Source organism: Zonotrichia albicollis, chromosome 15 (genome assembly GCF_047830755.1).
Source record: "Zonotrichia albicollis isolate bZonAlb1 chromosome 15, bZonAlb1.hap1, whole genome shotgun sequence".
In the NCBI taxonomy this organism is placed as follows: Eukaryota; Metazoa; Chordata; class Aves; order Passeriformes; family Passerellidae; genus Zonotrichia; species Zonotrichia albicollis.
Window position 1 is genome coordinate 9,765,471 of NC_133833.1, and position 14,214 is coordinate 9,779,684.

The window sequence follows — 14,214 nt, forward strand, 5'->3', positions numbered from 1 at the left end:
GGGGCACTGCAGAGCCACCAGGGCAAGGCTGGCATCCCCTCAAGGGGACACTGCAGAGTCACCACCTCAGGGACAGCCCACAGCTTGGGCAAGACTGGCATCCCCTCACCGGGACACTGCAGAGCCACCGGGGCAAGGCTGGCATCCCCCTCACGGGGACACTGCAGAGCCACCACCTCAGGGACAGCCCACAGCTTGTGCAAGGCTGGCATCCTCTCACCGGGACATTGCAGAGCCACCTCAGGGACAGCCCACAGCTTGAGCAAGGATGGCTTTCCCCTCACCGGGAGCCATTCCTATTTCAGACATTTAACCCAGCGCTCCCGGGAGAAGCGGAGCCCTTCCAGACATCATCGGTCCAAAAGAACCGTGTGCAGTCAGCTCCCAGGAGCATGGCAGACACAAGCAGTGAGAGGACCAGAACTAGCCTAAAGTTGAGATTGAAGCATCAATATTCAGATCAGATATTCAGGACAGCTTTGTCACTGTCGGGGTGGCCGGGCGTTGGAGCGGCTGCCCAGGGAGGAGGTGGAGTCACCAGCCCTGGAGGGGTTTCAGAGACGCCGGGATGTGGCGCTGGGTGATGTGGTTTAGGGTAACGGTGGCGGTGGCAGTGCCGTTGGAGGGTTGGTCGGGACGGTCTAACAGGTTTCCCAGCCCCGTTGGCTCTATGCTGTGCGATTCCAGCGCTCCGTGACCGCACGGTTGCATCCCCACCATCCCACCATTCCACCGTTCCCCTCTTCTGTGACACCGCCCTCGGCCCCTGCGCGCGCCCCGCGCCTTCCCGCCCGCGCGCGTGCGCGGCCGCCCCACGAGGGGCGGCGCCATCGCCACGTCCGCGGAGGGGGCCAAGATGGCGGCGGCCGGCGGCGAGCGGCGGGGCCCGGCGGGCCGCGCCCTGTGCCTGCTGCTGCTCTGCGGCTGGGCCCTGGCGGCCCGCGGGCAGGAATCCCCCGGTGAGCGCCGCGGGACCGGGCGGGGGGGCCTGGCTGCGGGCGCAGCGCGGTTGCCCCGCCGGTCTCTCTCACCGGTCTCTCGGGTTGGGCCTGGAGCGCTGTGCGGCCTCGGCCGGCGCGGGTCGTGCCGTGAGGTGACCGGGGCTGGCCCCGGCCTCTGGTCGGTTCGGGCTGGGCTGGGGGCAGCGGGCGCTGGGCTGTGCGCGGGGGAAGGGCAGCGGGGGGCCGGAGGCCTGCCAGGTGTGCCGAGCTTTTGTTGCTGTGCAGAGCAGTTTCGCTGGTCACTTCATTCATCAGATTTGGGATTCTTTTTCTAAATACTCTGTCTGCGTGCCTGGTTTTAGTTTTCCCTCCCCTAGAAATTAAGCTTAATGTTATTCTGCAAGTTGACTCCTAGTTAAGTGTTTTCTTTCTCCCCCTTAAAACTACAGAGGGCTGTAACCAAAGGCTGGTAAGAAATGTGTGTTTCAGGGGCAGTGAGTTTCTCTTTGTTTTGGATGGAGTACTGGCTGGGCAGTAAAGAGAAAGGAATTAGTGAAGGAAAAAAAGGGAACTGTTGATCCATAGTTCTTTCCGTGCTTGTCAGTCAGTATCTGCACACCAGCTGTGTTTGTATTGCCCCCCATCTGCTTTAATGAGTAGGCAGTAAGAATTTGGGACAGAAATCTGTAGGAAATGAAGAGTTTTTAAATTCAGAAGTCATGAAACAACTTGCTTTGTAAAAGCAGTTTTCCTGGAAGTGAATTTTAGCCATGACATGTTTTTTATGTGTGGTGTTTGTATTGCTCATTCTGTCACCATGATTGAACATTAGTATCTGTTTCTGAAGCTGAGGCATCTCTGGATCTAAAATCATCTGACAGTGCTGTGTAATTGTAAACAGTGCAGCCACCGTTTATAATGCCAAATAGTTTTGGGTAAATACCATAAATCAGTTGTGGTTTAGCTGCTAAACTTCCAGCTGCTATTAAAACAAAAACCCAGACATATTTTAGGAATAATAGGAAATTGTTCTTTCTCAATCTGAAAGTGCAGCAACAGCCACTGGGGGTCCCTTGCATTTAAGCATATATCCTTCTAAAACTTCAGTGTTATAATGAATTCAAGATTAACTTGAAGTGTAAGGCCAGATGCAATATGGTTTTATAGGCAAAATATGCTTGTTTGTATTTCAAACAGTTTAGGTATTGCTCTCTCTATATAGTTTTTGTCTGTTGGGGGAGGGTAGCAGTAAGGTTGACCTCACTCACAATATGCCAGCTAGCTATAAATATGAAATTACCTTGCTACTGCCTTTCCTCATATTTATCTCTGCATATGCAACTAGCTGGCTTAAACCTGAGGAGAGATCAGAATTCCCTAAACTTGTCCTGGATAAGAGCTGAACAAGTTAATGTTGATATGATAATTCAGATGAGTATATTTTTCAGCAACAAAAAGTGTGTTAGCTGTGAAATGGTTGACTTTGAATTTCAGCAGAGAGGCACTGTCGTTTCTGCTTCACGTGGGATGAGTTGAGTCTCCTGTGTGTTCCAGTTGGGTTAAAGAGTAATTCATCCTGCAGAAGTGTGCCATGTAAACAAGAACTCTGTTGTACCTGAACCTCAGCAAATATCCAGGTTCCATGAATAACATGATTCAGTGTCCCCTCTGTAATATTTTACTTACACGTAACCTGACACGAGCAGTTCATTGAATGCTCCATTTCTATCGTCTGCAACTTTCCTGTGAGCCTTGAAAATGTTTAATGAAAATATTGCTGCTTTTGTAAAATGAAAAATTAGTTTGGCATGCCAAAATAAAAGGCAAGTATGGCTTCCCATTTTAAATGAAAATGTAGGCTGAACGTCTAAAATTTGTTCTACATTTTTTAGGGTGCCTCTGGGTTTGAATCTGGTGGTGATGTGCTGCAAACATGAATAGATTGCTCATTTTTAGGCTTAAAAAACTGAGTATTAAACTCTCTCTGCATCTTATTTTTTACTGGCCTTTGGCTAAAGAAAAGGGACAGTGGGCTTTGTGTCTGGATTTAATGCTCACCTTGTTTTTAATGTAGTTCTGCAAAGCCCTCCCAGCATTGGAGAGGTTGTGAATTTGCCTGAGGGTGCATTGTTACTGTGCTATTTCTGACTTAATTCATTACAATAATTGCTGCCAACAAAGGCTTTCCTCCAGGAGCATGGGCAGTGTTTGTGTTTAACCCCTGGTTCAGTAGTTTCATTTGAGGTAATGGAAGGTTGGAAATCTGTTTCAGTGTCTACAAATTCACTAAAAATCAGTGCCTGGGAAGAGGAGCTGCTCTCTTGTGTCCTGACTGAGGGGACTTGGCAGCGTTCTCTCATTCTTTGTTGGTAAAACATGCAGTGGTGAAAGATGAAAAACTTCACTGCAGGAAAAGCTTTCCTGAGAATATCCTCCTTTGTAGACCTCAGCTCATTCAGTGGGAGGAAGGATTTGATGATGGAGAAAATGCTAATTATGTATGGGTCTACAGGATGTCAGGGATGCACAGAGGGAAGGGTGACATCTCTTTGAAGTTCTTATGTCTGGGAAACAGGCGTGCTAAGTTCCAGGGACACTTTGCCACACTAATCTGGAAGGCATGTGCTTCCAAACTTGAGTTCCTGTCCCACTCAAGACTTTTATTTGGAAGTTGCCAAAGTGCAGGAGTGTGTATTTCTGCATCTGAATGCTAAAAAGTTTGCAGTGTCACATGTGCTGTGTTCTTCATGTGATTTCTTGTCTGTGAAGGAAATTTGTGGAGTAGTTTTCTGTCAGAGAAGTCAGTGCCTTGTGCATAGTGCTGATTGCTTGTCATCCTTTTCTCAGGTTCTGTGAAAGAGGAAGTTCTTACAAGAAATATTTCTTCTGCAAGTGAGAATGAAACACTGAGTAGATCCCAGAATTTGACAGACAACTTGCAGAGTTTAACCTCAGCAAAAAAGGAGGCCAAAATCAATTCAGTGACTGCAGGAAAGCCACCTACAGCAAACGGTGACTCTTTGTCACCTGTTGTCCCTGCTAGTCCAGTATCACAGGTGGATGTTGATGCTTCTGAAGTTACTAAAATTGAGGAAGAAGATCTTCTAACAGATTTGAAAGACACAATAAATAGTTCCCCACCCATCATCAAAGAAACTATGGAGTCAGATGGAGATGACTATGCTTATGAAATGACACCAAATTCCAGATACAGTCCAGACCTTCTAGAGATTTCAGAAGATGACAATTCTGACACCATCAGTAATTACAATGAGGAGATCAAGACCCTTGATGAGAAGATAAAAGCTGTCTCTGTCTCAGGGTTGGATGAAGAAGAAGACAGTCATTTCTTTTTTCATCTGGTTGTAGTTGCCTTCTTAGTAGCTGTTGTTTATGTCACCTATCACAATAAGAGGAAGGTAGGTGTGCTCTGAAATGTTGAGAGAAACAGCTGGAGTGTTTAAAATAAAGTTGCATTCCCTTGTACATGTTTTTAAGAAGAGGGACTTAGCTTTTTGAAGAATGAAATCTTTGACCACTTAGTCTTGTGGTGATACTAATGTGCAGATCATTAGTGTGATTTTTATCTGCACAATGAAAAAGAACTTGAATCAAATATTTACAATAAGAAAATGAATTAATTGGTGACATCAGTAATTAATCAGTACAGTAATGGACACAGGCAGTGCACAACATGAATTCTATAAAGGAGACCTGAGCCAAGTCAAGTGGGGGTGAACCATTAACTAATTGTTTTTCTGTACAGGAAGACAAGAAATGAAGGGAGGTTTAACTGCAAATGGTGTGGGAATGTTCTTGTTATGATTGTGATAATCCTTCTAATAGTCACTTTAATATGGTCTTTATATCATAGACATTCTGAGGATGTAACTACAAACTTTTAGAAAATGTTTAATGCTGCTTCCAGTTTTACATGGAGAAGTTACTAAGTTATTATTTTCAGGTAAATGTTTCTTCAGTACAAACTAATTCTGTGTCTCAAAAATAGTCAGATTGTTGTTGTTCCAAAATATATTGCTAGCATTAAAAATTAACTTCAGCCCAACCAGACACAGCAGAGGTGCATGCACAAATTTGCATTAAACCATAGATTACTTTTTAGATATGAGGAAAGTTTAGTGTTTAACTTTGGGGAAAAACACTGATCTGGGTGAGGATTTGCAGGACTCTGGAAAAAAAAAAGCAGCTAAAACCCCAAAACCTTCTTTACTGTGCAGTGACCTGTCTGTAATGTGCCTTGCCAACTCTTTATAGGGGAAGATGATGAAGGCTGTTGCATTTTGAAAATTTATCTGAGAGCAGTTCAAATAAGTGATTAGAAAATGTCTTTGCTGCAATAATGCCCTTGCCAGCACAGGGGGTAAAACCATGGTGTCAGTACCACTGTGAAGCTGTCAAACCCAGAATGTTTCTGCACAGCATCTCCAAGTTGTCCTGTTTCTCTTTCAGATCTTCCTGCTGGTGCAGAGCCGAAGGTGGAGGGATGGGCTGTGCTCCAGGACAGTGGAATATCATCGCCTAGACCAGAACGTTAACGAAGCCATGCCTTCCCTGAAAATAACCAACGACTACGTGTTCTAACGCACTGTGATTGAGTTTGCTGAACTTAGCACTCTTTGCCTGCCCAGTCATGTAATGATATTCAGGTATTCTAAATAAGCTGCTTGTACAGAAATGAGATGTACTCTCTTTGACCTGGATGTTTTGGAGATTAAATCTCATGGAAGATCAAGGGCATGATCCATCTGTTTGCTACTTTGGTCGGGTTTTATATCAACTGTGAAGATAGAGAATTTAATAAATTAGCGCTCTTTCCATTCATTAAGCATCATTCCCTTCTGTCTGGAGCAGTCTTAATAGTCATACTACAAAAAAATAAGCATAAAATATTTGAGGTCTAATAAATTAATGACTTTGGCATCACTAAATCAAATTAATGATCTCTTTGCTAATCACTTACATGGCTCATAAATTCCACTATATTGCAAACTTAAAATAGAATTACTTTTTTCTGTGCTTAAATTGTGATGCTGCAGGTCTTTCATTTAGTTTTTTCTGATTCTGTTTTCTTGGTGCATAATTTGATCCTATTTTGGCAAAATAGCTAGAATTGCAATTTAATAATTTATATATGTGTTCATGCCATAAATAATTTTATAACAATTATGTATAACACATTTTATTTCAGAAGTTCTGTACCATATATTTCCTAAAATGTTTAAGGTGTTTGTGAAGGTATGCAGCTTCTTGACTCTCCTTTTTTTTCTCTGATACTATTTATGACTTCATTGTCTTTGTAATTAATGAGTGGAAAACAAGCCTTGTTGAGTAATTTTACTAAAATGTAGATAGCTGACAGGCTTTCAATACATCAAAGCTTTCTGTTGAATTTTTAGACAGTTGGGAAATGGCTATGTGATTTGTTATATTATAAATGGGAGAAACTGTAAGAATAATTTATTTGGTTCTTTTTCTGACCCAGGTAACAGACAGGTGAAAATAAGTGCCAGTCAGTGGACAGTGCACTCTCATTTTTGACAAACATTTATGCATTAGTGTAAATCAAGTTACTGCTACAGTAGGTTTTTTTGTTGTTTTTTTTTTTAATTTTGTCTTTTGTACTTCCATTATTTATGTTTTCATGAGTTGTAAAATATAAAATTTTAGTTTTCTGTACATTCTGTTTGTGATTTAGTTTTCAGACTGATATGTTTGTAAATAATGGTGAATCAGAACCCCATAATTAATAACTTGGTATTCAAGTAGTTATGTAACATTTGGAAACAAATCAATTTCACGCCTGTTGGCATGAGGAGTCTGAAGGCATGATACTGTTTTAGGAATGAAATGCTAAAAGTTCTATATCCTACTGTTAAATGCATTCTTTTCATAACCACAGGAAGTAAAGCACAAGCAAAATATCCCAAAACTCTTTTCTTGCAGTAATTTTTATTGTATTTGGACTTGTATCACTTAATATTTTGAATAAGGTTTTTAAAATAAATGATAATAATAAGCCTGTGTTTTCTTACCTTAACTATTTCACTGCTTTTATACAGTAACTTACCATAAAGAACTTGCTCATGCTTGGACTTGGAAACCATTTCAAAACCATCTTCTCTGTTGTCCATACTGGGTGTGTGAAGGTTTGTTATGTGCATCTGTTGAATGCTGTGTAGGGTAGATAGCAAGGCTTAAATTAAATATTTTAAGCTGTGGGAATTAATACATTCTTTAACAAGATTTGTTTAGCTTGAGTTATTTAGTCTGTAATTCTTGTGGAAGATATTTGAAATTCTTACCTGAACATACTTACTTTGAAGTATAACACTGCTATGGTCAAGATCTAAAGGGAAAGGTTACTTCTCAAAGCTTCTTTAGGGTGTTTAAATATTGGAATTTGACAGGTGGCTAATGCTTTTGCACCCAAGAAATTCAGTGTCTTAGTCCTTAAAAAAAGTTACTGATTATAAAGTGTAGTGATTTTGACAGTAGAAAATAGTACATTCACCCTGGGCAGAAGCTTGTGTTCCTTTCAGCTTGGTCCCACAGGCCTTACACAGCACCCACAGTGAGCAACCTCCCTGTGCAGAAGTGCAGTGATACCCACGTGAGAAGTTTCACTTTCTCTTCAGCCCACCCTGTGAATTAGGCCAAAGAGACAAATGTTACATTTTCTGCCACTTCCCTCGCTATAAATGCTACAATACTGTTAAAAAAATACAGAAAATTAGCATCAGTCTAAATCAGTAGAAATAAGGCACATTGTGTTACTTTCTGGAGTTCATAGATATGAACTTCATCCATGCTGGCTGTCTTCCAGAGCTCTTGAAGCACAGTTCAACTGGCAGAGCAAAACCAATGTAAATGTTTTCTTTTAGCTTTCTGAACAACTAGCAGTGTCTTCTTAAGGACTATGTTTGAGGAATAATCTTGTATTTCCTTGCCCTGCTTCCATCAAATTGTCCTTGTGGATAGGCTGTTTCTAAGAAGAGATATTTATTAATCTTTACAGCTTTTAAGCTGTTTCTTACAGCAAACCCACTGACTTCTGGAGGAGGAATGCACACAGCATGATTGACAGCTTTCTCTAAAAAGCTCACAGAAGCAAAGGCCTGGTTTAACTCAGCACACCAGGTTGTTTTATCAGCAATCAGCACATTTTAAAATGCTTGTAGGTTTAGCTGTGCCATGACAATACCTGCCCCCCACAGATGTGGGATGTTCATTAGGTAATTGGGCCTAATGACCCCTGGGCTGGACTGCAAAGTATTATAATCAATCCTTGGATGAATTGCCCATGTAGCTGTTCTCTGAAAATGCTCTTCATGAGGTTACCTTAGAGGAGAAAATCACATTATCCTGAGCCTTCTGCTCATGAAGTTATACCGGGACTGAAACCTTCTGAGTAGGGTAAGTGATGTTTGAGGTCATGGAATGATGGTTTGCACGTGTGACTTCTCTAGCAGAGTACAGATGTGCCTCACTCAAGTACTACAAGCACTTAGATGAGCAGCTGTTCTTTGCTTGCTCTACTGTAGTGCACATCCTCTACCACAGAAGTAAAAACTTTTTAAAAATAGAAATATTTAAAAAAATATGTTCTCCACTAATTATAATAAGGGCAGCTTATAAGAGTAATTTTAAATTCAAAGGGAATTTATATGAATTTGAAATCCTTGAAGTTCTTTAAACAGTGGGTTTAGTTTGGGGAATTACCTAAACAGATGCTCTTTTTGGATAGTAATTTATTTTAAGGACTTGTGAATCTATCAGGCTGGCAGTTACTGCAGAAAGTTGCTCCAGGAGATGGTTTGGAAACAGCAAAATTTGTGGATATATCACAGCAAATGATACTGTCATGGTAATATCAGTGTTGTTGAAACCTGTGCACTGCAGATGGCCAGCATTCACTAGCAGGGGCTGCAGTGCCAGTGGTTTGTATCCCAAAGGAGGCACCGGTGGTTGGTATCCCAAAAGGAGCACCTGTGGTTGGTATCCCAAAGGAGACGTCAGTGGTTGGTATCCCAAAAGGGGCACCGGTGGTTGGTATCCCAAAGGAGGCACTGGTGGTTGGTATCCCAAAAGGGGCACCGGTGGTTGGTATCCCAAAAGAGGCACTGGTGGCTGGTATCCCAAAGGAGGCACTGGTGGTTGGTATCCCAAAGGAGGCACTGGTGGTTGGTATCCCAAAGGAAGCACCGGTGGTTGGCATCCCAAAAGGGGCACCGGTGGTTGGTATCCCAAGACAGGCTCGGTGCCATCCAGGCCCTGCAGTGTAAGAGTGCAGCTCGTTTGTATCAAGGTGATCCCGGCCCCAGGCTGGCAGTGGCGGTGTCTCAGCCCCACCCTGCCCCGCAGCCGTGCCCAGTTGTTTCTCGGGCTCACTCATGTGTCATTCTCCCGGGGAGAAGGGACCTCGCCCATGTGAAAGGTTTGACACACACACAATGACTGACTTTTTTACTCCAAGGGTGTTTTTTCATTCTCAATAGCCCTTGGACTATTGCCTGAGCAAGGGAAGTGCTGCTGAATTGGCTGGGGCCGTCAATAGCTGTTGCCTAATAGCACCAATAAAGAGGGAAAGGTTTTTCCTGCTCCAGTTTTACAAGGGCTCCAGCAGCACCAGGAGAGCGTGGCATATGTCATCCACTGTGCAATAAAAGAGCCATTTGCTGATGGGGCAATCAGGGTTGAACTACTGGGTTTTAATTTCTTTAATTGAATTTGCTTGTGGAAAATTAAGAGCAGGCAATCAAAAATTCATAAAGTGCTGAGATCAAACAGAGGAAAAAGCAAGCGGATTTATGTCACATCTCTCCAACAAGAAATGTCTTGATGAATTTCTTTAGTGAAGAAAGGAAACTTTCTCACATTAAGGTGAATTATGACTTCCATCAATATTCTGATAAAAGGAATAAAATATTCCTGAAGAGCTTTCAGATTAAACTTCCCAAGATGAAAGTTCTAGCTCTATTTATGTAGGTTCTTGTTAGTGGCTGGCTGTTATGAAATGAGGAAAGAAATAATGAATAGGATAGTTTAAACAAATGATACATTTCACTTTTACTATCCAGGAAATCAGGTATTTTAAAATATTAATGGTTTAATTTTCATTTAGCACCACTGCATATTATTCAGCTCTAAGTCAACTGTCCTTGGCTGCTGCTCAGTTGTGTACAAGGTGAAGAGAGAAGGGTTTATCTGAGCAGGGTGCTTTGAGTTATGGGAAATTAATTTGCAAGGTAGAGATGAAAAATGTCCTATCTCTTAAATGAATTTCAAGGCTATAAAAATAATAGAAAGGGAAAGGAGAGAGTTCTGTGTCTCTTAACACAGACTCCTGTTAGTAAAAACATTGGTCAGAGTTTTTCCAAATTATGGTCAGTTTAGGAAACCTGTGATGAGATACAGTGGGAGAGATTTTATTTGCTTTTATAGTTGGTAGAAACCTGGCTGGCAGCAGGTACTTGCTCAGGCTTCAATTTTCAGCCTGAAATTGGAGGCAGTGAAGCCTCCTGGGGTTGGAGGGATAGGAGGGACTTGTTATCTGGCGGCTGTTCTTGCTCTGGGAGGGAAGGAGCAGGGTCTGCCAGCAGAGATCCTCACCTGAGCTGCTGCAGGTGTGTGCTGGGAGGTGCTGAGGGCAGCACTGGCCAGGACCTGGGCACTGAGAGCCTGACAGCCCCAGGGGAGGCTCTTGCTGTCCCTGCCTCACCATGCTGCCTGCTCTGCAAGGTAAGGGGGTTCCTAACCCAGTGAAAAATTCCACCTTCTTTTTGAATCTTATTCCTGGGCTGATTTTCAGTCATTTTAGGGTGCTGAGCTGGTTCACTGTGCAGCCAGACCAGTGCCAGAGGTGGCTCACGATTACAGTTAGTGATGGAGGTGTTGAGAGCAGAGGTGGGGCTGATCCCTGCTTAGTAGCAGCAAACTGTTTATTTTTGTTTCTTGTTACAGTTACATCATCATTGCCATCATCAAGGTTTCTCATAACCTTGTGTTGCCCTGTGGCAAGGGAGGTTGGAGCTAGATGATCTTTAAGGTCTCTGTCAACCCAAACCATAGTGGGATTCTGTGATTCTTCTAGAGCTGTTTCTAAGTTGTCTCAGAAAGCCAAGCCCAAAAAGAACATTTACGCTGTAGAGGACAGGCGAGCCATGGTTGCTACAGGCTCAGCATCATTTTTGTTGCTGAGAGGCCAAGCCAGAACGAGGGTTTGGGGTCTCTTCTGGTTTGTATTGTTTCTTGTGGAAATTTTCTTGTGGGGACATCCCTGAGCAGATTCCCTGGGAAGCTGAGGGCGGGTGCTGCCCCTTGGCAGTGCTGGTGTGTGCATGGTGTGCAGCACCACAGCACCCCTGTGCTGTGCAGCTTCCCTGGCCTGCCCCAAATCCAAACTGAAGCTGCATTTTGTGTTCCTACAAGGCTGAGTAGCTTTATGGGAGTGCTAAATCCTCATGTTAAGGCTGATAGAGCAGTAATCTTCAAGGCCATACATCCCAGCTTCCACAAAGCAGCAGAACTAACAACATCATTTTTGCACCTTTTTTTTTTTAACCATCTAGTGTCCTTTAAAGAGAAGTTCCTGTATTGGTTTTTGTTAAACTTTTCTTATGCTGACTATATGAATGTCCTTGCTGTAATAAAAAATAGTTAATACACAAGAGCTTCTCAGCTTCACTGTTCTCAATATATCTACCTAGAAAGAGAAGAATGACATCTCTTCTGTAATTGATCCTTAAATCATTATCAAAATCATTTAGCAACCTTCTGCAATTTATTTTTCATTACAAGGTCTGTTGCCCTGTTATTAACACTGAAAATCACTAATCTATGAAATTTCCTATCTTGATTAAAAATAGAATATGTAGATTGTGTTATCCTTATTGAGGTGCACTCATTGAGGTTTTATGAAAGATTAAGTGGAACCAGATTTAATCCTTTTGTACTATTCTGTAAACAATGTTAAAATGTTGGTATTTAAGAAAGTTGATGGGTTTAAGAACTAGAGTTGAGTTTCATGGGTGTACCCAGGCCACTGAAATATTTGAAATTGAGATAACATGAACTGGGGATCCTTGTGTTATTTGATCACAAAGCTGACCCTCATTATCAGCTAGCTCTGCAAGGCAGTAGGATTATGTTGTATATTTTTGTCAGCACCTCCAGCACCATCTTGCTGTGTCACATGGTGGCTTGTGAGGACTGATGGAAGTGCTTTTTGTCCCTGGGGAAAATGTTTATGCTCTCCGCATAACTGTTCCTCCTCTGTAAGTAAATTAAAACTTCAAAAGTACCCACACAGCATAGTTTTTCCATTACAAGAAGCTCTAATGATTCACTTTAGATGTCTGTTTTCAGGTTAACTCATGCTTATTGTTAATAGTTATATTTCCAGGTTCTAACAAGGTGAACATTCTTGAGTTGCAGTGACTGGTGTGAGGAACAGTTGACCGTCCTTTATGAAGGTGCAAAGCTTTTTCAACATCTAAAATGGTGCTTTTAGTATTAGCTGACAAGTTCTACCAGTTAATCTGGAATAGGTTTTAATTTCTAATGTATTCTGAATGTGAATCCTAACAGCTGGAGTACCAGATGTTCAGAAAAGGAGAATTATATTCCACATTGTTTGGGGAGGAAAAGGATGGAGCAAAGGGCATAATGGCATCATGCAGAAATTAAGCCAAAATCTTCCAAGCTGCAATCTCACATTTTCAGTATCATTCCTGGGAAAGATTCTCTGCATTGGAATAGGTGATCCCTAGAGAAGGAAAGCTGTCTTTGATCCTGAGTACAGAGGATTTGGGCTGGGTTGTACCACAAATTGACACATAATATCCTAGCAGTTTTGGGGCACTTTGAGAAGCAACCTTCTTTTGTGCAAGTTGATAGAATTTTATCTTAACATAAGGTGTGCAGTGTATCCAGGGCCAGTCCCAGGGAGCAGTTCAGGGGCTGGGGAGGAGGTGTCATTTGAAGTGCTCTGCTGTGGCTGAGTGGTTTGTGAGAAGGATATCCTGTATCATCCTTGGTCTGCACGGGACTGATCTGCAGGAAGAGCTTGTTAAAGAGAACCAGGACTGCAAACTGGGGTGTTTCTTTATCTTCCAATCCCAGAAAAACCCTATGCTCACCCTTTCTCATTTCAGTGTGATATTTTGGGTATCACAGCACAAACAAGATGTATTTTGCTGCTGGTGGGCAGTGGCTGTGAGAATAAAAGGATCCTTCTGTTGTCTCTAACACTTGCCTGGAGTGCTGTCTGCTCCTGCCTGGGCCAGGGCAAGCAGGCATTAAAACTGTTAAATTAAAGTTGTATTGCAAAAGGAACTCAATGGTGAAGCAGAGGAAGGCATTTTATCTGGCAAACAAGCTTACCTTGCTGGGGCTGTGAAACCATCATTGCTGAGGACAACTTTTCTCGAAATAATACCCAGAAGAAAAATAGTAAAAAAAAAAAAAAAAATAGTAAAAAACCTTAGATATAAAAATATTTTATTTTTCTCAGCTTTCCCCGATGCTGGCCAGCCCTTGGAGCAGCCAGCAGGGGGGAGTGTGGCTGCACCATGGAAGGCACCTGGCAGGCAGCAAAGGGCTGGAAAAGTGCAAAATAAGTTCAAGAATGAGTTTTAGGATAAATTCCTTTGGACAAATCTGGCACTGTGAGACAGAGAGCATGAGCCCATAGAGCAACAGGGATGTGAAGGGGTGTTGAGGGGTGTTTACTTACTTTTTAAAAACCTCCAGTTTATTTTATTAAAAAAAATATTAAAGAAACAGGTTTTTTACCTTGGAATAATGACCTCAATGATTTTAGACTGTCTTTTCCAGTCTAAATGATTCTATCTTCTTCTTACACTGCATTCCCAGGCCTTTATTTTTTAGTTTTGTCCTGAAAAATGTGTGTGTCTAACATCAGAAGCTCTTATGTATTAATCCATCTCAGCTGTAATAAGTTTATAAGAATAAAAACTGTCTTTGTTCCTGGGGGGCTCAGAAAAATGTCCTCCAGCTTTGAAATCACGCAGTTCTTCTCTAACTCAGGGGAAAATAAATCTGTTTCCTCAATATAACATCTATTTCTATTATTGTGCAAGAGGAAAACATTGGAAAACAAAGACACCAATCTCCCTAAATGTTACTGCATGGGAGCAGAACTTATTAGAAAGAAAAAAATGTTGCTATTTATGGGATTGTAATATGATGAATTTTACCTGACAGCACCTAACCTTTTCCAGGGCAATATACA

The 14,214-nt window shown here is 42.1% G+C and overlaps 1 protein-coding gene across 1 annotated transcript; it reads left to right on the plus strand.

Annotated features, from left to right (window-relative positions):
- The first annotated feature begins 801 nt into the window (after positions 1-801).
- C15H5orf15 (chromosome 15 C5orf15 homolog) lies at positions 802-6,983 on the plus strand. Its single transcript, XM_005483587.3, has 3 exons — positions 802-959; positions 3,789-4,360; positions 5,412-6,983. The coding sequence occupies exons 1-3, from the start codon at positions 857-859 to the stop codon at positions 5,541-5,543; spliced, it is 807 nt and encodes a 268-aa protein (XP_005483644.2). The 5' UTR covers positions 802-856; the 3' UTR covers positions 5,544-6,983.
- Positions 6,984-14,214: the final 7,231 nt, after the last annotated feature.

Excerpts from the sequence above, each read along its gene's own strand:
- C15H5orf15 (XM_005483587.3), top strand. The coding sequence starts at position 857 with ATGGCGGCGGCCGGCGGCGAGCGGCGGGGCCCGGCGGGCCGCGCCCTG. Across the intron at positions 960-3,788 it reads CCGCGGGCAGGAATCCCCCG|GTTCTGTGAAAGAGGAAGTT; the intron begins GTGAGCGCCGCG and ends TCCTTTTCTCAG. Across the intron at positions 4,361-5,411 it reads CCTATCACAATAAGAGGAAG|ATCTTCCTGCTGGTGCAGAG; the intron begins GTAGGTGTGCTC and ends TTTCTCTTTCAG.